The 26,238-nt window shown below is 36.6% G+C and overlaps 1 protein-coding gene across 1 annotated transcript; it reads left to right on the forward strand.

The window, feature by feature from the left end:
• Positions 1 to 954: 954 nt before the first annotated feature.
• LOC140171224 (uncharacterized) lies at positions 955 to 12,713 on the forward strand. The gene is made up of 4 exons (XM_072194441.1): positions 955 to 1,164; positions 3,603 to 3,705; positions 4,721 to 4,980; positions 6,443 to 12,713. Exons 1-4 carry the CDS (start codon positions 1,111 to 1,113, stop codon positions 6,530 to 6,532), a joined length of 507 nt encoding a protein of 168 aa, XP_072050542.1. The 5' UTR covers positions 955 to 1,110; the 3' UTR covers positions 6,533 to 12,713.
• The last annotated feature ends 13,525 nt before the right edge of the window (positions 12,714 to 26,238 follow it).

The following is a 26,238-nucleotide window of genomic DNA, read 5'->3' on the forward strand; positions in this document are numbered from 1 at the left end:
TGAAAGTTATTTTAAAGGAGAAAATTAGAAATGAAATGAAAATAATTAATCATTTTGAGATTTTCAATTTTGGACGCGGGCGGTAAACAGGAAACTAATAATCAAGTGCGAAGGGCCTAATAAACGAGAAATTAACGATGGAATTTGGTGCGATTCAAAACATTGCAGCGTTACTTATTTACAATGTAAATGATACTCTTCATATTGAATGAATGGTGAATGTCACTAAGGGAGTGTTCATAAATACTTTGGTGGGGGGTTGGAAAATATGGGGGATCAAAAACATTTTGGGTCCTTAAAAAGGGGGGGATAAAAAATTCAGTCCTTAGGCCTAATAGGGGGATCAAAATAAAATTTTTGCGCGCTCCGCGAGCATGAATGTTACCGGTAGGGCCTAAGTATTCAATTTTGTAATCTCAAGCTACAAATCAACAAGTGCGCACTTTACAATTTGGGCACTATGACTCCAATGAGTAATAACTCCAATGCCTAATTTTTATCTAATGAGTTAATGACCATAGGGGTAGATCCCGGATGGATGGGGGGGATAAATCCCCCAATATTTTGATAGGGAGATGGTCCATAATAATACAATCATCCCCCCATGTTGATGCCTGTAGGCCTATATGAGTCTTATATGGGTTTCTAACCAAAATTAACACCATATTTGGTCATTTTAGAATAAAAAGTGCCAATTTTTTTGCGCTTCACGCAAATTAATTCCAGTTTTGTACTATATTTCACCAGTTTAGCTTCAATATGGTAATTTTTTTTCTTTACATACCAAAATATATTTTGATTAACTTTTCTAAAATAGGAGAAAAAGAGGGCGCAAATGAGGTGGTTTTTTTTTGGGGGGGATGCACACTGTATAATTTCCGCGCTATTCTGAAAACAAACCGGCAACCTTTCATTGTTTACATGTGTACGTGATGCTAGGATTACTTCCGGGTTTGATTACAACATTTCACGTTTTGTTTTCGTTGAACTGCGTATTTCTATAAACCTCGTGATTTTTAATAGAAATTTCGATCCAGAATTCATCCGAATTTTAGCTGGTTTTTATCGAAGAACTGCTCTCCTGAATTTGTTGAAATCGTTGTCACCAACATGTTGATGTTACTGTTGTCAGTTGTGTTGTTTTATGTGCTACAATTAGCGGAGGTAATTTACATGTTTATACGTTGTTGTTCAAAGCAGAGAAGATACATGTATGAGAAATCACATCTTCAAAGTCATGAAGTTTGATATGACTGATGTGTTATTGTGTAAAAATGTTAAGCTACACACAGCAGTAGCCAGTACCATATCATATTATTCATATGATCATGATGATCATCATACTTTCATTCCTTCAATTTCATGCAATTGATGATATTATAAACATGATTTAATAACATGGTCATGGGAATTTAAAAAGCTTGTAAAAAATGTAATCATAAATATGCAGCAATGAGCATACTTGTTAGTATACTTGAAATTTTACCTTTGTACGCAATAATGATGTTCGTAATATTAATATTGTGTATATTTCCATGATCATGATGATTTTTAAGGGCTTGCGTAATGCGTACTTAAAAAAATTCTATTTGGGGTTTTGTTTTCAAAACTGAATATATTTTAATTATCTTTGCTTCTATTGAACAGCTAGCAATGCAATTCATTGTGTCTCTGGCTGTGTTCAATTAGAAGCAACACTTATCCAGAACTCTTTGAGAGAAAAAAACCCTAGAATTTTAACTTTTTTTTATGTTTTAGCAGTAGGCCTACAGTATTTCTCTGGTTCCAACCTTAAAGCCATATAACATTTGCTGAGGAGAACGCCCTCAAAAAATTTTTAAATTCTGGTTTTTACACAATTGTAATGTATTTTAGTCAATAAAGATACTCTGCAAAAATCAAGACTTTAGGTGCTGTAGTTTTGTCAAAATCCTAGATATTGAATAAAACGATGGAACCAGCATTTTATTATTACGATGGAAATATTAGTCGAACATGTATGCACAGTACGTACATGACGTGCGGGATGCACACACACACCCCGAGGATCGTACCGTATTACAACCGCGGGAGTAACATGCATGGACGCTAGTAGTAGTAAATTCCAATTTTCTACGCTTTACCTCACTTGTTCGGCTCAAAATTAAAAGTGGACATATCTGACAGTAAAAGCTAACATTTTATGGAAAATAAATACTAATCTATTTTTACAGAAATGTTATAATATGGCTTTTAAGTAACAAGTTATTTAGGGTCTATAACTTGGTTCACCTCAAGTTTGGTAGTGACGTATGTGCGTATTTCGCTCGCAGCAGTATCGAATCGCGCGTACAGTTAAATACGCTGAGTGTACAGGGGCGGCTTGTTGTCATGCTTGCGGCGCAACCGCGAAAAAGCATTGACGTCACTACCAAACTTGAGGTGAACCAAATTATAGTAAAGATAACCTTTGACTTTTGAGGTGGAGCAAATTTCTCAAAATGAGTACGGTAGTGATTAATGTAAAAAGCATCATGATGAAATACAATCATTTTTGAAGATAAAATGTGCTGATAAGATTGAACGATGTTTAAGACTACCACTATTCATTAAAAATATTGCACTTATTGTTCAGCTACTCTATGGACATTAGGGGTGTCATTTTCGGGTAATTTTGTGCCCGGGTACCCGACACATTTTTCGGGCGGGTAACTGGGTACCCGAAATTGCAAAAAAAAAAAAAAAATTTAATTTGAATGCATTTTGATATCATTAATATAATATGACATGAAAACAAAGTATCAATTTTCATATTAAAAACACAAGACTTTGTGCAAAATTCAAATTAAAAAAAAATTTTTTTTTAGGTCAACCATCAATGATCCTAGCATTTAGGTCTAGGTCCAGGGACACTACAAACCCCCCCCCAAAAAAAACCTGTTTTTGTTTGTTTTTGAATTTCGGGCACCCGGGTAGGGTAATGTAATCTCGGACGGGTACCCGCGAGCCCGCCCGAAAATGCCAGCCTTAATGGAGATATTTTCCATGGCAGCCATCTAGGATCATGCTCATGCAGGGTTCCACCAAACAAACCATGGGTTTTGAGGTCTTATATTTTTTGTTGTATGTCAACAAAATCGCTTAACTTTTCAGGATGATTTATAAGCAAATAGAATGTTCCAGATAATGCTAGTTAATAAATACATTTTAATGTATTTATTAAATAAATTAATACATTTATTAAATACATTTTAATGTATTTATTATTAAAAGTACCTCAAAGTTGCACTTTCTGTTATTATTACTTTTTGGACTTTCACTTTTTAAAATGTTCTAGCAGCCCTATTTAAAACTGTGACACTCGAAAGACCATATCTCTGGAAAGGAACGTCCGATTAAGATTATTTAAACGTCAAAATGTTTCTTACATCAAGTCCCAGCCAATAAGGTAGGTCTGAATCAATTTAAAAATGTACTTATTGGTTTGAAAATATGTACTTATTGGTTTTTATTGGACAGGCCTACTTTTAGTGTTATTTTGTTGTTTTGTTTGTAGCTGGCTGGTTACATGTAGACAAATCAGATGTTTATCTGTATTATATTGTTATATTTATCATCTACAGGCTGATCAATATTGCCCAGGCAGTGGTGAATACTGTCCATATGGGTGCTGCTCCTACAACTATGAGTATATGTGCTGTGATTATTCTGTCATTTATATGTGGTGTAAGTATGATCATGATGAAACAGTTTTTTTGCATGCAAGATAGGCCAAACTGTCCTGAAAATGTGTTTCTAAAATTTAATTGATACTATTTGTTTCTGATAAAGGGCAACATTATTTCTTTGATCAGTTTTTAGTATAATGCGAACAAGGAGTAAGCAATCACTTGATATTTGTAGGAATGCATGAATATGAACATTGTGCATAAAAAGGCTGTAAAAGAAAGGTATAGTTGAGTTGCTCTATGAAAAAGGACATTAAATCTAAGCCACTAATCTACACCCAATTATTTGTAATTACCCCCCTTGACTAGTTTCACTCCCACAGTACTGTCACTTTGTACTTGATCTCTGTTCCTGGTCTGGTTTATAGTTAATTGCTCAAGTTGCCTTGATGTTCTTGATGACAGCTTATATTATCAGTATAGGGATCAGCAGGGGTACAATTTTATGTCCTTTTTCATGGAGCAACTCAACTATACTTCAACAGATTAAAAATTGAGCATTTCAGCAAAGACAATGTCTAAGCTACATTTTGAGTCTGATGCACCAAGCACCAAATGGTAAGTTTTTTGGCATCCATTTTCAAGGCTACTGGGCACCAGGGCTCAATTTAGAGGGGTTTTACATGCACAAAAATGCATGTTACTCTGGATCTGTGCATGTAGAATTTTTCCTGTGTACAAAACTTTGTGTTAATCAGCCCATTTTGAGAAAAGAATCGGAGTTGTGCATGTAAATCTTATTTTCTAAATCGACCCCTGAAGGGCACCAGGGCCAACAAGTGATGACAAATGCCTTGAAGTTGACAAAGATCTGGGGGCACATAGGCCCAAACTGAAAAAGAGCTGGCAATGGCGTTGGTGGCCTCCCTGAAATTCAAGCCCTGGCATCAAGATGTTTCTCACAGGTGTATTTTATATTTTGAGAATAATTTTCAGACAACAACTTTTATACATATTTGTACATTTCATTATGTAACCAAATAAAGTATTGATATTGTCCCATCTCTTGATAGGGTTCTGGTTCGTATGGGGCTTATTCTTCCTCCTCATAGTCATCTCATGTACCTGTGCAATGCGCAGACGTGCAGCTAATCAGCGTAGAAATGTAGTCGTTGTGAGGTCATATCCAGGTTATGGATCCACAGTAGCCGGACCAGAAGTGCCACAGTATCCGTATAATCAGTATCCACAATATTATAACCAAGGATATGCTGTGGCACCAGGGTATGCTCAACCACCAACTTATACCCAACAGCCTCCACCAGAATCAGAGGTGAGTGGTTTGCATAAATATCAGTAGGCATATCGGCAATATCAGTATCCACAATATCAGTGTCCACAGTATCAGTGTCCACAATATCGTCACCTGCAACGATAATTGCCCAACTCAAGTACATATGGTTGAAGCATGCATCAGTTACATATCACCCTAATCATTTTAATTTATCTCATTATTAATATTATTTGTTCTTGTGCAAATATTAGTGAGTAATATGTTTAAATGCATGCTTGAACAATATTTTGCACTTGTCATGTCTTAGATTTCGACGAGAATCACAGAATCGATTGTCGTAAAATTTGGTTGCGAGAATCAACTTCTCTAATTGTATCATACAGTAAGTGCAGTGACAGATGGATTTTGATTCTCGCAAACCAAGACGAAATCGAGGCCCTGCATGTTCTCAATTTTTTTTAAAAACAAAATGAGTTAATTATGAGGTAATTATTGTAGCAGAGTGATGATATGGGTATTGGTATGGATCCACATTATCGGTATCCCCATATCCACAATATCAGTATCCACAATATCAGTATCCACAATATCAGTATCCATATCCACATAAGTATCCATATTCATATCTGGCTGTCCATACGGGAGTGCATCAAATTCAAGATTCATGTATGTTGTTAAATGTCGGGGAAAATCGCATTGGTGATATGGTTTTAGGTTTCGGCACCCACACTCTGGAACAGTCTCCTAAGAGCCATCAGGGAGGCATGCACACTGCCTAGTTTCAACAAGGTTTTGAAGTCTCATTTTATCCATCCTACTGACTCTGTTTTTGCTTTTTTTTTTTGGCACTGTGATCAAGTTGGAAATACACCTTATTGAATATTAGCTTCATGTATTTGAATGGGGCTTCAACTTTGTCAATACTAGTGTTTTCCTTATTTTTTGCTGAATTTTCCATTTTAAAAATACTTATTTATTAACAATTTAATGACTTCACCTTTAGACAATTTATACACAATTTAAATGTTTTCACACATATGCTGGGATCACTAAATGGGCCATTAATATCAAGCAGAGACGCACATGAAAAATAGACCACTGAAAACACTATATTAAGTTTGAAGTAACTTTGTTGAAAAATTGAATCAGATAGCTACACAATGTTATATCCTGGTTTCTAAATGAACCAGAAGTGGTTAGGTTGTGACATAGAACTTCCATAGGATTTCACATAGTGACCTTTATATTGTTTTGATAATGGTATAATACAGTCACTGTTCATCAACTGGTGATAAGGCACAATGTACATACATGTAGGACTTTGGACTATACTTTCCATTATACATGTAAATCAAAAATCTGTGATTTAGAAATAGATGAGATGTATGTATTATACACACAGTTAATGTTTGGCCTTGAGTAAAAGAACACTTTCATTTGTGGTTGTGATATTTATCACAATTATAACATATAATATTTTTAAAACTCTTTTTTTTTGCAGCAAAACAAGCCACCTCCGTACAACCCTAACCCTCCCCCAGCAACAGCCACAGCAACAGCCACAGCAAGTCAGAACCAGAATCAGTCATAATGATGAGTACAAGGCTGTGATAGAGATGACCAATCAATGAATTAATCAACTCTAAATAGTACTGCGATATTCTGTTTGAGAGGTATTTTTTTCAAGGGCTATTGCAGTGTATTATATTAAAAGGTTAAAAATGTACTGTAAAAAGGGAACTTTTTGCACAATTTATTGTTTGCACGTTGCCATATTTGTTTTACTCATTTTTAAAATTGCAATTCTAAATTTCTGTACATTGACCAATATACAAAAGGAATATATTTGTACATTGTTATTTGCAGTTGCTGCTTGGAATATGAATGCAAAAATGCAGTGCAAAAATATCCACTTTTATAGTATTCCCCTCTGCCAATGACTCTTAATTAGAGGTTTATTAATAGAATTAAAGGGCATGGTTGATTGTGTCCCAACAACGATCATGCCCTCAATGCTATTATTGAACCCTGTTCTTATATTCCCCAACATTAGGTGATTTATTTCATTAACTAACAACAAAAAATAGGGTGTAACATTCTTTAAAATTCAATTTTACTGTGCCTTATGTATGAATAATGTTGGCATGGATCGTGTGATTCTGTTAAAAAATAAAAGAAAGTTGGGAATTGCAATTTCCAACATTGGCAGACTGAGAAATTGCATTTTATTCCCTACAGTTTAAGTTGAAGTAATTCATATCAATGTGATTTTTGCTGGCAATTTTGCAAAATGATGGTAGTAAAATAATATAAACAAGAATTTTAATGTTATTTTAATCACCCTTTAACTATAAAAGGAAAAAATGTATTGTTGAAATTGTTCCCATGGATCTTGTTGGATGGAGTTATAAAGGAGTTTGAAATTGAATATTTCCCACCATTGTTTTGTATTGTACATTTTGTAAGCTTATAAATCTGATATTTTTCACAAATTAATATGCATTGAATAATACTATGCCACCATCAGCTCGTAATAGGTGGGACTCATAACATTGTGGATTGATACACATGTAGAATAGTGTACACACAGCTGGATGCAGCACTATAACGAAGGCTGTGCTTTACATGTATGTATTGCACGATGGACATAATGTTTAATATGTGTATTTTATTGGGACGTATTAAAGTTGAGACTTTATTGATGCACGCAGTAACAAAAAACAAATATTTTTCACCTATTATGACCTGATCAAAGTATAGTACTGGGTATGTTGCTTCTGGGTGCAGAGTCTTATTTACATGTAGTATTCAAGGAAGACAGTTAAAAAATGTGTGGTTTCCATTGAAATTCCAAGTCAGTTTTCCCTATCTCATGCAGATGAGGTGAATTTGAAAATGTGAGACTCATCAGTTTTAAGGAAATGTCTGTTTTGCTAAATTTTCCTAGAAATCTCAAATGTATCAGGACTACTACTGTATTCGACCTAATTAGGGCCCAGGTGCTTAAGTCAGTTATTTTCTTAACATAAAAAAAATAGGGTAGGTAATTAAGTAGGGATTTTTTTATCCCAAACTGGCCCTGTCGGCATCTGCTTGTGAATATACTTAAGACAGTTAAAATATGTGTATTTTTTATGTTTTTTAATCAGAGACCACCAGACTCTAGGAAGTGTTTCGACAAGAATCACATATATATCATTCCAATGGGAAATAAAAATAGTATTGGAAACAGTCAAAATGTAAACTTTTTTCATTAAAATTTTTTTTTTTTCTTCATTCAAAAGTAGAAAATATTTAGGGTTGGCATTTAACTACAGTCAGACGGGTTACACCAATCAATTTTTTAGGCCTTATTGAAATTGAAAAAATCCAAATGGGAATTTCCTTCCATAGACATTCAAAATACAGTGTATCATAAGTAAAAACATCACAATCCTAAACTAGAAGGATAGGAAGGTAATTTTATTCAGCCATTTGATGGAGTTTGTTGTACATGTTCATTGAAAGTGGCGTTTGGATTAAGATAGTTGTTACTTGGAAAATAATGTAGAGGCACTATAATTAGATCGAATACAGTACCTGCTTTTGATAAAATTTTGGTGTGTTTTTGACTCTTAATCTTGGGCAATATTCAGATTGTAAACAAGGTAACAAACTGTTAAGATTTATGATTACAAAAGGTACTCTAGGTTTGTATGTAATATAATATTTTTATAAAACACCCTTTGTATATAATGAAGTGTATATAACCTATATCAGAGATTTGATGTTAGTAAAGATAAGATGGTAAGATGGTGACCTTTGATCACCATGTAAGTAGATAATTTTTGATGCCATCACAGATATTGTGTTCCAATATCTGTGATGCCATTGATTATTTAGAGTAGTACAGTACTGTCTTGATTTGAGTATTCACTGAGTGATTGTTTGTAATCAGCACATTATTATACAATGGTATTTGTGTAATTAGGTGCATTAATTACAATTTATATGTACTGGTATATTTAGCCAATTGTGGTGTTTGTAAAATTGCTAGTTATAGTTCATATACCGTAAAACCCCGTCTACAAGCATACATAGTGTTTATTATTAAAGCTAAATTAATTCAAAGCCAACGTAAATATACAAATACAATAGATTGGTCTTAAAATGATACTTGTTTGTATATGCTTGGATCCGTAATTTATTTGCTCATACTCCATAATGGCGCCTGGATTAATGTAGCTTTCATCAGAAGCACTCTATATGCTTGTAGACGGGGTTTTATGGTATCTCTTTTTCCCTCTCAATTGTCCTTTTTTCAAAGTAAAACTGGTGGAAAATTGTACGAACCACTTCTCATCATATTTGACCAATTTGATTGAGTTGAAATTTTTTTAAAATTGGTTGAGGGATGCTGGGATGGAGTGTTTATTCAAAATTTTGTCCAATAATCTGGAAAAAGTGCAGATTTTCAGCAAAATTTGTAAAAATGGTACACAATGTGAATATTTTCCAGAATTGGGCATATTGAGAATGGCGATATGCCTGTACGCGGTGACGCAATAACGTTAATGCACTGATTCGAATCTGCCACTCAACTTGAGACGAGACACACTGTAGAGATTTTACTACTAAAGCCAATTAACACATAAGACTGGTTTTGAAACCTGGCCAAATGTTTTTGATTTCATAAGCTAAATATAGATAGCTTTCCCTGCCCAGCGATGATATGCAAACACAGACAGGCACATGCTCACACACTCGCATAATTTTTGTTGGAATGTGGCAGTGGTTTGGTTTGTGTGGTTTTGTATAAAATTTGAACACACAGAGAATGTTGATTTCATCTAGAGCTGATAGTGGATATACTGGTTAAAGGTGGGTGGTTACCTGATTGACAGCCTCATCCCACTTTACCCCATCAAAATGTAGGTTTTTATATCAAATGAAAGATCCTATTTTTCTCACTAGCATATTGAAATTGGACATTCCAAATAGGTATATTTTGGAAGATATCATCAAAATACTGTCAAATTAGTCTCGACTGTGGTATACCATGTTCAAGAATAATTCAACTGTTTTTGATGATATATGGAAATACACTGATTTGGAACTCCTAATTTCATATGCTATCCCCAGGATGCTATCATGCTGTATAAATGTCAGTAATTCCATAAAGAATTCACATTCATATTTACAAAGAACATTTACATGTTCTATTTGCCAGAATGCTTGAAAGGGACATTTTTATTTTACGTAATTATGTAAGTTTAAATAATTCCAAATTTTATTGGGCCACCTACCTTCAACAAAATTCTTTGAATTATTAGTATAATTACCATTGGTTCATCAGTTTCAGGCCTACATGTACTGAAATATCATTAGAGAATGAATTAGTACCAGTATGTAAAAGGTCTGTATTGTGGTGCTAAGTAGGTAATTTACTATATTTGCACATATTTAAAATAGTTCACCTCCACCTACACAAATAATGGCATCACAGATGTCATCTGTCAGTCATGTTCAGTCATTTGCATAATTCCACCCACTCACTTAATTTCATGACACCCATTTAATATACAACATGAAATTAATTTTAATATGGTGTCACTCACCAAATTCTGTCACTCAAGTTCATTCATTAGCATGGAAATTGAACCGCGTTATTGAAAAAGTGTTGCTAAAAGTTGCCAGTGCTGATGCCGTGGCAGTAACTTAAGTAGCCTCATGTGCCCAGTTTTGTAAATTTGGGTGCATTTTAGGTGCAAATTACATTATTTCACCTAATTTTGTCAGTGTTAGTATGCACATTATCAGTATCCATATCCACAATAATCAATATCAGTATCACTTAATGAAAATTAACTAAATTAATGGTTAGGAGTTTCAGAGTTACAGCAGCCCACCCCTGTCAAAATGTTATTCGTTTACCCCTCCCCAGCTTGCTCCCCCTTTTGTTGCTTTATTATGTTTTCATTTCCCAGTACCTTAATCTGAAATTATTGTGTGTATATATAGTGTGATTTCCCCACAAGTACTATGATCTTTGTTGATACTCAAATTGGTAATTAAATATAAGAACTTATTTAATGCATAATGATACGTATAAGCATAAAATGATTTTTGTTAACTATTTTTAAATAGTTCATTTTTAAAGACTTCGTTTTGCTCGTATTGAAAGGGATGGCCCACAGCAGAGAATCTTAACATTTCCACCATGGTGTAGTTCAGTTTCTCTATATCATTGCTGAGCAGGAAAAACCTCATGTGCATTTTGCAGGGAGTCCAAAATTACCTGCTAAAAGGTGGTGTTCCTTATTCCAGTGCAAAATGAAAGACTAAAATTTGACATTTGCCAAATATACTGCGCCAATAAAGTATCCTTACACTTGGAAAAATAATCACAATTTCAAAACTGGACAATATTGGGTTAAATTTGTTTTTTTAATAAATGCACTATCTATACCTGCACATTATGACACCACATTGAATCCAATGTGAACTCAGGAAGTAAAGTTACAAGCAATTGAATAGACGAAGGTCCAGTTTTAAAAGTGGCAAACTGACCTATACAAGGCGCAAAAAGATTCCAACAAGCAAAACAAAGAGACAACACAGTTTCTTCAATGAAGCGTTATTTAAAGCAGTTTTTATTTCAGTTTTTACTTCTCTGTACTTTTCATAACTGTCATGTTATTTGTCAGTTCTTTTGTTTCAGTTTTCTTTTGTTCCTTTTGTTTTAAATTAAAGCCAAACGCATAAATTATCCATTCACCACTCTCAAACCACATGTCTAGTCTGTGGAGTTTTGAATAGGCCAGTTTGTCACTTTCAAAACTGGACCTTCGTCTAATCAAATGCTTGTAACTTTGCTTCTTGAAGTCACATTGGATTCAATGTGGCGTCATAATGTGCAGGATTAGTTAGTGCATCTATTAAAAAACCAAATTTACCCCAATATTGTTCAGTTTGGGAATTGTGATTATTTTTCCAACTGTAAGGATACTTTATTGGCGCAGTATATATCACACATTTATAAGAGGTTTTTCTGCAACATGTTGTTTTGGAAAAAAATGTCAAATTGCATAGGCAAAAGATTAAATGGTCTAAATGGGCTATTCCAGCTGAATTCCATACACCCCCTATGGAAAACATGACTAATATCCCACACAGGGATATAGACTTCAAATGAAGTCACTCATTGAAGTAACCCCATTTGAAATTCACACTCCTATCCTGTGTGGAATCTTCCATAAGGAGTGTATATATTTCAACACAAATGGGCTATTCCATTTAAAAACCACACACAAATATCCTCCACAGAGGGAGTATGAATTTCAAATGGAATGAACACATTAGGCAGCTCCATCTGAAACTCACCTTCCGTCTGTGGAAGATTTTGGTTGAATCTTTCTCGGAGAGTGTACATGTATGACCTTCAAATGGAGCTGCATGTTCGTTCCATTTGAAATCATTACTCCCCTGGTTTAAGATATTTCCCAAATCTTACAGGGGTAGTGTTGATTTTAAATTGAATAGCCCAATTATGTTATTGACTTTGATGATGTTCCATGACCACTGAGCATATATAGCAAAGTCCCATGTGAGATTTGGCACAAATTTAGAATGCATCATGACATGATTTTCTGCTGAGGTAGGTACAGGTGTTTTGCAACATATTGTAGTCTTAAGGTGTTTTTGATACTATGTATTTCTGACTTTTTTACTCTTTTGTACTGTCTAATTCAGATTGTGTCATTAAATAAAATGAGTATTGGGATAAAAAAAAACATGAGTTTGAAGTGATCCTTGATAACATTTTGTAGATTTCATTGTTTGAATTGGTGTCAACACCACATCCACACCCACACAAACCATACTTGTATACTGTTATACCCACAACATCCTACACACAGATCCACAATAGGCATAGGCTTATCGTGTTTTTGTACCATGTTATGTGCATTATCCCTTGGCTCTCCTCTTTTTTCTTTCATAAGTCGCCGCATTTTCAGAACAATTGAATGTTGTATATAAAATTTTACAAAAATTTTGCAAATAAAATTTCATTTGGTCTTGCGGCGCATCATAATTTTGTAACATGTTGACCTACATTATATTACTAAAGGCTCCAATCAGGAGGCATTACTGTAGGGTTTTTTTGTGTGTGTACCCATTGTGGATTTGACGGGGCTTTGTCATGTTCGTAGTAAAAGCAATTGACCAATTTGCATTTATCAGCGTCGTAAACTGAAAAGTGTATTGATCATCAATTTTTCCTTATCTATTTTCCCAACCACTAACACTTTCGATTTTCATGATTAAAATCTGGTTACCATGTCTGGGAGAAGGAATTCGCAATATTCTATGTCTTTTGAAGGTTTTCTGCATTGTCAGCCATAAGAACGTCACCCACTCAGAATAAGCAGCTTAATTGAATACCCCAAATGCGGACCCCTACGTCCGCGTTCCTGATTTATTTGGCGAGTTCATTAATACAAATGCAAAACAAAGTTGGTGATAACACACAGCCCTGTTTCATGCCGTTTTCAACATAAAAGAAATCGGTTACAGTATCACAAATTAGATTTAACATTTTCGTATACAGGAATCCCTAGTTTCCAAGCAACAAAAGACCCTCCAGGTCGTGTCGAACGCTTTTCGTAAATCCAGAAAGGCTAAGAAAGTATTTTTGGCCAGTCGTGCAGCGGCAACACTTTTAACTGTAAAGATGTGATCTTCACATCTGTAGTCTTTCCTGAAGCCACCCTGGATCCGGGTCCTGGATCTCCGAGAGCTTCCGAGAGCAATATTGGGTCCTCAATAATTTATAGACACGATTTGCAACAATACGGTAACAATAGATATACACGATGTTAAAGTAATACCTTTATGGTCATGGCAGAAGCGTTTACGTTCGCGACTCCTACCAGTTTTGCTAAGCAACTCGGCCAGTTTTGTTAAGCAACTCTGCTAATTCTGCCACCACCTTACACCACCACTGTATTGTGTACTGCTAATCAGCTGCAATGCCTCGAGACTGCAACAGACGTCAGTGTCATCAACTCGGGCCTTTCTCAAGGCCGGCATTGACAGTATTGTCTGCCAACGTCGAGGGGCTCTCTAGGGTGAAAGAAGAGCTCATCACCAACATATGCAAGGAAACTGATTGTGACGTCCTATGTCTCCAAGAGACTCACCGCGGGAAAGGCAACATCCGACCCAAGATCAGTGGAATGAAGCTTGCCGTAGAAAGACCACACGAGAAATACGGTAGTGCAGTGTTCGTCAAGGAAAGTACAATCATTAAGTCTACTTCCAAGTCAGATGAGAACAACATAGAAATCCTGACCATAGAACTCAGTGGAATCATCATATCCTCTGTTTATAAACCACCTGGCTCTCCGTTTGACTTCAAGGACCCAATGGGGAATACCCAGACTAAAACAAGGGTAATCATTGGAGACTTCAACAGCCATAGCACGGTATGGGGCTATGATAAAACCGATAAGGATGGCGAAATGGTAGAGGAATGGATAGACCAACAACAGCTAAGCCTTATCCACGACCCTAAACAGCCTAAGTCATTCAACAGTAGCCGATGGAAACGTGGATACAACCCCGACCTGGCCTTTGCTAGTAACAGAGTTGCTCAACTGTGTCACAAGATGGTGATGGATCCCATCCCCGCACTCAGCACCGACCAATCGGTCTACAGATCAGAGCAGCTGTTAGCCCAGCCTCAGTACCATTCCGTAGAAGATTCAACTACCAAAAGGCAAACTGGGAAGGTTTCTCTAGTGACTTAGATCCAGCAGTCTCCAACATAGAAGCAACACCTGAGAACTACGATCTCTTTGTGAAAACCATCAAAGAAAACGCCAGGAAGAACATCCCTAGAGGCTGCCGTACCAGCTACATCTCTGGACTCACTTCGGAAACAGCCGACCTATATGAAGAGTATAAAGCCATGTTCGAATCGGACCCTTTCGATGAAGCCACTACTGCCACAGGGGAAAGGTTGATGTCAGCTATTGGAGAACAACAACGTCAGTCATGGCAAAACCTGATTGAATCAATAGACATGACCAATAACAGCAAGAAGGCATGGACTCTCATTCGGAAACTGAGCAACGATCCAAGAGAAGCGGAACAACACTACAACACCACCGCTAACCAGGTAGCCCACCAACTCCTCCTGAATGGGAAAACAACCACAAAACATCCGAAGGTTCAAGTGGATTGGAACAAATATAATGAAGACCAAGGTTTCACCAACCCCTTCTCAATGGAGGAGCTGGAAGAGGGAATCACCAGCCTGAAGAATGGAAAAGCTTGCGGACTGGATGATGTCTCTGTTGAACAGATGAAACACTTTGGACCGCGTACAAAGGAATGGCTCCTCCAGTTCTTCAATGAATGCATGCGCAGCCACAAAATCCCGAAGATCTGGCGACGGACACGAGTGATAGCACTCCTGAAACCCGGAAAGGACCCATCAGAGGCAAAGAGCTTCAGACCAATATCTCTGCTATGCCATAGCTACAAGCTGTTTGAGCGGCTCATCCTGAACCGCCTTGCGTCACATGTAAATGGTTTACTGATCCCTGAACAAGCTGGCTTCCGCCCAGGGCAATCAACAACCGGCCAGCTGCTAAACCTCACCCAACACATTGAGGATGGATTTGAGAGAGGGCAGATCACAGGTGCTGTCTTCGTCGACCTTTCTGCAGCTTATGACACCGTCAACCATCGCCGGCTACTCGCCAAAGTGCTTGAGATGACTAAGGATGTTCACCTCACCAGGCTTCTACAAACCCTGCTCCAGAACAGAAGGTTCTTTGTTGAACTAGGAGGGAAGCGAAGCCGATGGCGCAGACAACGAAACGGACTCCCCCAAGGAAGTGTCCTAGCTCCCCTGCTATACAACATCTATACCAACGACCAGCCAGTTGACAGCCAAACCAAGCGGTTTATATATGCAGATGACTTGTGCGTAACCAGCCAGAGTACCAGCTTTGAGGTGATTGAAGACACTCTGACAGATACACTAACTGGACTAGGAGAGTACTACGACGAGAATCAACTGCGCGCAAACCCAGGGAAGACCCAGGTCTGTGCCTTCCACCTTATCAACAAGGAAGCCAAGCGACAGTTGAACATCACCTGGTCTGGTACCAAGCTCCCTTTCTGCCCTAACCCAGTGTACCTGGGGGTCACACTAGATCACACATTATTACCTGCACACAGTCTGTTGACTTGTGTTTTAATTGCCATTGTATGATTATCCTCTTTTAGGTGTTTATTCATTTTATCAAGTGATTGAAAGTATTGCTGAAGAGTTTGGTTCATTATTTTCATTAAATCATGAGTTATATTTATCACAGTTGTGTAGTTTCAAACAATTAACTTTATCCTATAGTGTGTTTTATTTACCCCCGTAGAAAGTGACACAAATAGACCTATACGTGGCAGCCATACCACGTTTTTACGGGATATTGGTCAGCAATAATTGAATTTATTTAAATTAGGCGCCTAAATTAAGGTGGGTGGTATATGATTGTACATCGACGGTAAAGTGTGCTTTTGTGTGCTGGCGAAGACTCAGTCACACCCGTGGGTTGTATGAGAACAAAAGGTAGCCTACCTCTCCCTCCAGTGGGTGCTTTCATCATGACATTCTTTTGATCACTTATTGACAGTAGCCTGCCTGGTAATGAGGGGAGCATGACCTAGTGGTGTTTGCAAACAAACATTAGCGCCAATCCGGCTTGAAACGTGTGTGTGTGTGTGGGGGGGGGGCAATCGGCCTGAATTGTAAAAAAATGGCTGAAATGAAAAAAAGGGACATTTTGCCGAAAGGTGGGGGGGGCACGTCCCCCGCCCCCGGGATTGACGCCCATGCACACAAGACGAATACTAGTTTCAAAATTGAACAAATTAATGATCTGAGATGAAAATACCTAAATGTAGGTATTTTCGTCTTATTAGGCCTCTAATAATAGATGTAGAGTCTTGACTCTTGATAATGTGCTCGGAATGTTAAAGTTTTAATTACGTGTATTTTGAAAGCTTGGCATAGCCTGCCTTTACCTTCACTCACACTGTGCATAATTTACGCACGAAGACCAAATAATATTTTTATTTATGTTATTCCACAGATCCAAAATACTACATGTAGTAGTCCGTCTTTCTCAGCATTTAAGCAAAAAATGGACTTTGGAAATGAACAGTCTATGGTCCGAAGTTCATGATACACAGAGTTCACATAATAGCTCATAATGACATGTAGTCATCCAAGGGAAGTCATAGTCTCCGTCCCATGCGATCTCTTGCACCTTTTGACGCAGCTTAGGGGTGGTGCAATAATTATGTGTACCCCGGGGTGGTAAAAGTATGATATTTTGGGCACCGATTCTATATTACGCCCTAAAAAGGTGTAGGAACTGGAAAACGTTAGGAACACGTTCAAATATATGCAAAATTTCCTGCTCGCTGCGAATATATGATAAAACAATTTAAGGGTTTAAGGGAATGGGTATGAACGTGTGGACAGTATTTATTGTGGGACATAGAGCACATCAGACATATCGAATTGCATTCTGAATACGAAGAATGTCCTTCTGATATCAAATAATTTTGATTTTTGAAATTCGCAATGTAATACACATTTTATGGCAAATCATTAAAAATTGATATTTTTGATATTTAACAGTACTTGAAGTAAACTTTATAAATCTGATGATTTATACTTAAAGTGTATATATGTAGGTGGGATGAAAAGCCGACGATCAACTTGAAAATTTTGACCTTTCGTATTGAAGATATGGATTTATTTCCCCAAAACACCAAAAACAAAATAGGTCTTTTTGGGAAAAAAATCTATATCTTCAATATAAAAGGTCAAAATTTTCAATTGATCGTTGGCTTTTCCTCCCAGCTACATACACTTTAAGAATGTATCATTAGATTTATCAAATTTATTTCGAGGACTGTTATACAGACTTGACATTTAGTATGGAATATTTTTTCGCAAAATTCCAAGACTGGTCTGGAAGGGGTCTGCATAATCCGCACGGTCTAAATATTAATTGGGGTGTGTCTGGAGATGATGTCAAATAATTGTGTGATAGAAAATGTGCTTTTCATGAGTTTACATTATGGTACTCACAATTTAGCGAATTTGCCTAAAATGGCGGATTAAGGGAAGCTGAATTTGAGCTTTGTGGGCGACACAATTTCTGACTTTATGCAACATTGTTCTGTTATTATCCAATTTATAGGGGTTTGAGGTGATATTTCCTAACCTTCGTTAGCGATTGGCATTCATCACATCTGAAATACGTTTGCAATGTATCAATATTTTGAACATGGGAGGAGCTTAAAATATGGCTTTTAAAAGTAGCACATACTCAAAAACTTTGAATGGTCCCCCTGAGGTCAAATGGTTATAAACTTACGGTACAAAGCAACTATGCGGATTCCTGGTTGTCCAATGAACTCATGCTGTTTCTTTGTGTACAGTAAATTTATAACATTTGGCCCCAGGGGGCCATTCAAACTTTCTGAGTGCGTACCACTTTTCAGAGCCATATTTTGTAAAGCTCCTCTCACTTTCAAAACTGGTAGATTACAAGTGCATTTCAGTTCTGACGAACACTTATTGGTATTTAGGTTCAACAAAATCACCTCAAACCACAATAAACTTGATACTATCAGAATAATGTTGCTCAAATTCAGAAATTTTACCCCCACAAATATCAAATTCAGTCCCCTTAAATCCGCCATTTTAGGCTAATTTACTACATTATGAGCGCCATAAGGTAAACTAATGGAAAGCCCATTTTCTGTCAAACAATTACTTTACACCATCTCCCGACACATCCCAATTAATATTTACCCGGTACCCCGTGTGGTTTATGCAGACCCATTCCAGGCCAGTCTTGGAATTCTGCGAAAAAATATTCCATACTAAATGTCAAGTCTGTATATCAAAAATTTGAAAAATATCAGATTTTAATAATTTGTCATAAAATTTGTATTATAGCCTATCGTGAATTTCAAAAAATGAAAATTATTTGATATCAGAAAGACATGCTTCGTATTCAGAATGCAATTCGATACGTCTGACGTGCTCTCATGTCCCACAAAAAATACTGTCGAAACGCCATAAACGCTCATTCTAGATCCCTTAAATTCAGGTTCTCAAAATCTTGCATGTGTAAGGGGCATGATGTTTTGGCACATCGAAAGGGGGGGGGGGCAAAGGTTTTTTGGCACGTCGAAAGGGGGGGCAAAGATTTTTTGGCACGGCTAGCGGGGGCAAGCGATTTTGGCAGACCATTTTGAGAATTCACCATCCCGGGTGTACATATATTATTGCACCACCCTTATGCAAGACTCAATGTCTAATAATTCGAGTCAAAGTTTTTTGCCGACAAACCAAGATCAATTTTTGAATCACTGGAAACTGCACGTTGATAATCCAAGTGAATCGAAAATCCAAGTTATTCAAAACTATATTAAAACCCAAGTTTCTCGGTTTGAAAACTAAGATTTTCAATTGAAAAACGTGAAAAACTTGGATTTTCGATCGAAAACTTGGATTATCATTCAACGCATTCGAAAAACCAAGTTTTTCAAAACGACAAATTTAGGGCTTCGATTGAAAAACGTGGTTATCGACTCGGCATTGAAAAACTTGGATTTTCGATCGAAAAACTGGGATCGACGCGCAATGATCAAGTTGTTCAAATTGAAAACTTGGTTTCATACCGTACTGATTCGAAAAACTTGGATTAATTCATTAATTAGAAACCACGGTTTTCAATTGAGAAAACGAAGTTTACCAGTGAAGCACTTGGATTTGTGATTGAAAAAACAAACTTAGGTGTTCTATTGAAACTTAGGTGTTCTATTGAAAAGGCAAGTTATATTAAACTTGGATTTTCGAATAGTGGGACATATTGAGCCTGCTATAGACGCCTGTGACGGAGACTAGATTATACGTTCGGTGTTGCCAAACTGACTGAATACTATAATATTCCCGGTTGAGTATTCCACATGAGTTCTCACGAGATGTGAAATATTGAGCCGGGGGGGGTGAACTTTCCAAACGGTGTGCGGCCCGGGTGTGCGGCCATGTGCCAGTATTATTGCACATAACAACATTATTATATTAAGTGTCACTATTCGCAGATTGTTTGAGTTTCTGGGATCATTTTGTGACAGTGAATGATGTACTGCACTTAAATAGGCCTAATAGTCAACCTTCAATGATCCCAAGTGGTCCGACGCACCCCGGTCGACGGTCCGGATCTGATGATGACAATTTACTGACTGACTGGTGATCGAACAAAAACTGACAAACATATCAATGATAGGCCTATTAGAATATAATTATTTTAATATCTCCTGCAAGAAATACGATGATATCGATGATGTCAAACGGATCGAGTGCTCCCTGTTTGCAAATAAGAGGCTACTGACTGCCCTCAATTTTGTCCGAATTTAATGATGGTCAGTGCATGATGATGGTCAAAGTATTAAACAGAGGGCGGTAAAACGTCAATGGGCGATGTCAACAACCCAGACCGGGTCGGATATGTATTTTTTTTAATCGATGCTCCCTCCGTACAAAGCAACAACACAAACAAAAACGAACAAACATCAAAAATAATTCATTCGCGAATGGTTTTGAATTATATTTTTATAATGCGTTTTGGCGACGTCAGGATCATGGGTCAGGTTATCTTGCTTGGCCGCAACCACCTGGTAACTTCTGATTTATCCACGGGCCCTATCAGAGACGAGATGGTCTATAGCTTTGTTCGAATGCACATTGTTTTCAAGAATTGTCTTCGCAAGATCAACAATAAACACGAAAAGGGAAACAAATCGAAAGCAAAGGGGTGAAATATAAATTTTCACGCGCACTGTTAGGATCAACTTGTTATAAATCACCCCCTTAGAGGTGACGCGTATTTAGGGCTGTTAAGACCTCCTTTTTCAGCATCACTGTCACCCAAAGACCCCTTATATTTCATTTTCAGTTCCATCTGTCACCCAAAGATCCTTATTTTTCAATTACGACAGAAACTTTCATTTTATCACTGATTTTAAAAAAAATAACAAGTCCATTTGAAACCAATGTTTGAGGCGTCTTTGGCTCTCACCCAAAGCCTTAGGACCGGATCCCATTAAAAAATGTCCACCCTATACAACCTGCTGTAAGTCAAAATTGTCCATCTCTCACCAAATTACCCCATTTTCCTCTCATCGAATGCCAAAAATGATGCTCTCACCGAATGCCCCTTACTGTCAGCCCTATACACCTATATCCATTTCATATTGAAGTGAGCCCCCCCCCCGGAAATTTCCTCATTAAAGGTCCATAAATCGATCGACAGCCTCATCCCCCAGATTTTTCAAATTGTTAATGAATTTTCGGTGTCATATTTTTCTCATTTCCATCCTGGAATTTGACTCTCCAAAATTGATGTATTTCGTGAAAAAACCAGTCGATTTGTGGTTCCCAATATACAAAATTCCACACTCCCCTATAAGGATATGTAGGAATTGTGGGTAGGGCCTACAGTGGCCAGGAATTTAAGCTTTAAAAAAGTGTCGTTTTCATTAATTTTATGCTACACAATTAATGCCTATTCAGTGATTTGCTCATCTGGAGGACAGTAAGAATTATAAACATTTAGATTTTTGTTAAACTAGTAGGCCTATTATGTGTCATAGATATACCAACGTACATGACATAGCCTGCTAGTGGTTAGGCCAAAAAACATTTTATTGTTAAACTAGTAGGCCTATTATGTGTCATAGATATAACAACGTACATGACATAGCCTGCTAGTGGTTAGGCCAAAAACATTTTACATGAATCTGAGGGGGGGGGGAGAAATTAACTACATAATTATATTTGAATGAAGCTTCAACTTTTTCTCGTTTTTTACCAAATTTTGCATTTCAAAAAGACCTAATGAAAATTTTATCGTATCCATCACTTTCAGGCAATTTATACATAATTTTAATTTGTTACACTTTCGCTGGGACCACTGCACTGCACCAGGACTCCATGCAGGAGTTGTTTTTTCCAGCGAGCAGGGGCATAACGGCGCATATTTTTGCCCAAACTTTTTAGTGGAATTTATGTCCAAAGTCACAAACTACTATCTGTCTGAAAATCTAATTATTTCCAACAAATATTATTGCCTATATAGGCTACATCAGGACCAGGCAGTGGCGTAGCGTGGGTCATCATATTGGGGGAGGGGCACCGACCATGATTTGGGGGAGGGGGACACCGGGTCTGATAGGGGGGAAGGGGCACAAGCCATTTTTTGGCAATTTTCATATGGGATTTTCTAAATTTTGAGATCGATTGGGGGGGCACACGTGCCCCTATGACGCTACGCCACTGGGACCAGGCACACAATATACGTCCATGGGCATAGGTATTGAATATATTTCTTCATGTTAACATGCTATGAATAGGAATACAGAACGTTATATAAAACAAAGTTCAAACATCAAAACTGTGTTCTTTGAGAAAAGTCAAAATTTTATTTTCATAGGCCTGTTAAGAATATGTACACAAAAATAAATAATTTATACTATCTTATATCGTCATCATTCCTATCTAGTGACATGATACAATGTGTATGTATATATTTTTACAAATTATAGATTTTACTGACTGTACCACATGTTCCATGCTGTATTTTAAAAGTCAACCATAATCCTACTTTATAGCCTATAGCCCTAATAGTATAGGGCCTTTTGACTGTGATGATCAAAAACCATGCTATATCATAAAACCTGGCTATATCCAGAGAACTGCTAAAACCCTGTGACTGCTATCGGATGGAGCGGTTAGTGGGTTTTAGCGGTTCTCGGATATAGGCCTAGTGTGTTTAAAAGGCTCTATAGTAGGGCTAAATTTATACTCCTTGCAGTCGCTTGCAACGAATCATTTATCTAATTTGTCAAAAGCAATTACAAGAATCTACGCAGCCCATTGGTCAGTCAGATTGCCAATCGCTAGCGACTGAAAAAGAATTTCAATTGTCTATAAATTGGTGAAAAAAAATCATTTTGACATATAAGCTTACTATAATGATAATTATAATAATTGTTTAATGTCTGAACTTGGTCTAAACTATAATTATATTGATGGCTTTCGATGTCAAAATGAAAGATATGAATCTTGACATGGGTACAAAAATATCCACACCTCTTTTTGAATGCAGATTCGGCGTGGTTTAATTTATTATCTGCGTAGTATGCCGACGACCTGGCCGACGACATGACCAATCTTCACGCTAAAATAGCGTGCGTCTTTCTTGAATTTTGCATGATATATGCTATAAATATGTACTTTAAAAATGTTAAGCTTCGTTTGTCTTTTGACTCTTTTCCCTGTCATCTTTTAGCTAGATATCCGCGTAAAATATCGCGAACAAACACAATCCTTAACCAAGCAGAGACTAAAGAATCTTGAATCTTTTAGAAAAAAGTTTAATAATATTATGAAAAAGAGCATCAACTTATAAACTTGCAGTTCGTTTCACGACATTGTCACTATCAAATCTATCTTACTTATAATTATATTTCGGCAACCACTATCCAATTCATTAGATTACCATTAGGGACCATTCAATATTTTCGTACGCGGGAGGGGAGTGTGAGGGATTTTTTTGTTTGGGGGGGGTGAAAATTGGGTCTTGAGTGATGAATCTGACATTTGTAACATGAGGGGGAATGTTTAAGTTTTAATGGAAGAATGGAGAAAACGAAAACAAAGAGGGAATCCAAAAATCGGGTTTTTTTTTCTCCCATCCCCCAGCGTAAATATTGAACGGTCCCTTAGATCCTTAAATGAACTTAACATATCAATTGAAAGACATTTTAATTACTCATACATTTGCCACCTTTATGGCAAAAAGAAAATATCTTTCTGTCCAGTCTAGTCGGGAATGCCGTTATCAAGTCTTGCATCTTCTGTCAAATTTGAAGCAGGATTTCGAACCACTTCACATCTATCCATCTAACTACATCATAGGGCTAAATCTTGACTTTTTCATAATACTTTAGTTTCTTGCATAGAAATATGCCCAAGGCAGCGGAATTTCTTATACGATTCATGTCTTGAACATGTTGAAGATCATCTGCATATCGGATGGTGCTCAAGATGCTTTTCAAAATAATATTTAATTCATGATATACGGATGGCGCCATTTTCATAATCTGGCAATTTACCCAATGCAGAAACTGTGAACCATAAATAGTATTTTGCTTCCGAGATTTGTTTTAAATTCATTTCTTCTTAAGGAAAAATGAGGATATAAACTATCTATGACACTAACAGCATTCCTTGGTCTGTTAAACATGATAAACGTCAATTTCAAACACACGTTCCGGGTTGAAAATTATTGGCAAAATGCGCATTATTGAAAAATTCTTGGCTACAATTCTTGGCCCATTTTGAATCTGAATATACTAAATGCCCGCTGATAAACGCCGAAAGCGCCACTGGAGTAGTCTGCCCCTGTTCTGACCCTACTCCCTGCGTAGCACTATTAACTCTTTTACATTTTAACAATTTCACAATACTGTAAGGCTATTTAGTTAATTTAATGGCCATGTGATACCTTTGCAAGGAAAATTGTTCAATTTTGACTGTAATCGGGGACTGTAATGCAAGAATGAACTTCTGGGGGATCCCAAACGATGAACGAGACGACCTGATGTGAAGCTATGGGACATGTTTGTAAAAGTTACATATGCAATTTTCGAGATTTGTGGTGCAAGTTAATAAAAGTTATACATTTTTCCTGTTCTGATATAAAAATGTATACCACACTAGGGTCCAAAACATTCTCATCTATTAGTGCACAGTTCTTTATGCCATTTCATTTGGACATTCATTGAATGACCTTTGAAAATTTGGTTACAAAAACTCATACTCTGCAACTTGAGGGAGGTCAAATTTTACACTATGATTGTTTAATTGAGGTTATTGAACTATGCCTTTGGGATGAGGCCATTGTGGTCCATAGTGCCATTTTGAAGATTATTAAGAACACTAAAAAGGTTTCTCGAATATATCCGTTATAAAACTATATGAAACTTTTTTGCGTGTATCATATAATGGTAGGCCTATTATCATGATTATAGGTTCTATACCATAGACAAGAGAGAACCCTATAGTATTTATGATTTTAATTAAGAACCTCGTGATATTCTCAGAATGTTTTCAAGCGGTATAAATATATTTTCCTGCTTCTATTACTTAGTATGTAGGGCCTATGGTTCAAAATTCGGCAAGTGCAACACTTTCGTGGCTGATTTCTAACATTAAAACGAACATTCAGCCGATAAAGGAATAAATTATGATTTATACACCTTAGTGACCTTACACAAATTGTAATTATTAAAACAACTTTACCATAGGCTATGTATGTAAAATGTAATTATACATTTCGATGCAGCAATCATCATTATTATAATACTGATGGACATTACATAACTTTTTGCATACACTCAAAATAAAGATTACTCAATATTGAGTAAAATGGGAAAATTAAGTCAATTAGGGCCTATTACTCAACCATGTCAACGTTGAGTAATTTGGATTAAATTCAATCAATGACAATATTCGTAAGTTTACTCAATTATTGTGCTGTTCTCTTCGCATAATGGTATTGGGCAATCTTTTTTAAGAGTGTACATAACATTAAAGCAGCCCCGATATTATTATCATGCTTATTGCTTGAAACATAGGCACTTGTCGTTTATTTTTTATAATGCTACTACCACAACTACAGAAAAGTCTAAGTGAATTTATTTCCCATTGTACTTAAGTTCAATAATTGCTCGATAAATATGTATGGCATGTATGAATAAAATGAACTGATATATACGTATTGGATAGGGCTTGGTCGGTTACCATATCACAATTTTTACCATGTTTACTGTACTAAGTTCGTCAAAATTCCTTTTATTTATTTATTTCATTTATATATTTTTCTTTGCATTCAGTTTTTCTAAGTTAAAGTTAAAATTGTGGAATTGACAGACCATAGGAAGTATCTATTTTATTTATACGGTGCTTATTATGATGATATGAATCCCATATATATTCCTATTATTGACGGAGCACCACCAGAATTAAACCGTATGAATACACAAAGATCCAGTGGCGGTACCAGACTTTTTTGGTTGGAGGGGTGAAGTTAATGATGGAGGGGGGGTCAACAAATTTTGAGCAAAATTGCTGCAACGGAGCGGACATTTTTCGCA

The sequence above is a fragment of the Amphiura filiformis genome, chromosome 15 (genome assembly GCF_039555335.1).
Source record: "Amphiura filiformis chromosome 15, Afil_fr2py, whole genome shotgun sequence".
Taxonomy (NCBI): Eukaryota; Metazoa; Echinodermata; class Ophiuroidea; order Amphilepidida; family Amphiuridae; genus Amphiura; species Amphiura filiformis.

What these genes read in the sequence shown, in the direction of transcription:
- LOC140171224 (XM_072194441.1), top strand. Translation starts at nt 1,111, where the DNA reads ATGTTGATGTTACTGTTGTCAGTTGTGTTGTTTTATGTGCTACAATTA. An exon ending in ATGTGCTACAATTAGCGGAG is followed by an intron (nt 1,165 to 3,602) that starts GTAATTTACATG and finishes TATCATCTACAG; the next exon opens with GCTGATCAATATTGCCCAGG. An exon ending in AGCCTCCACCAGAATCAGAG is followed by an intron (nt 4,981 to 6,442) that starts GTGAGTGGTTTG and finishes TTTTTTTTGCAG; the next exon opens with CAAAACAAGCCACCTCCGTA.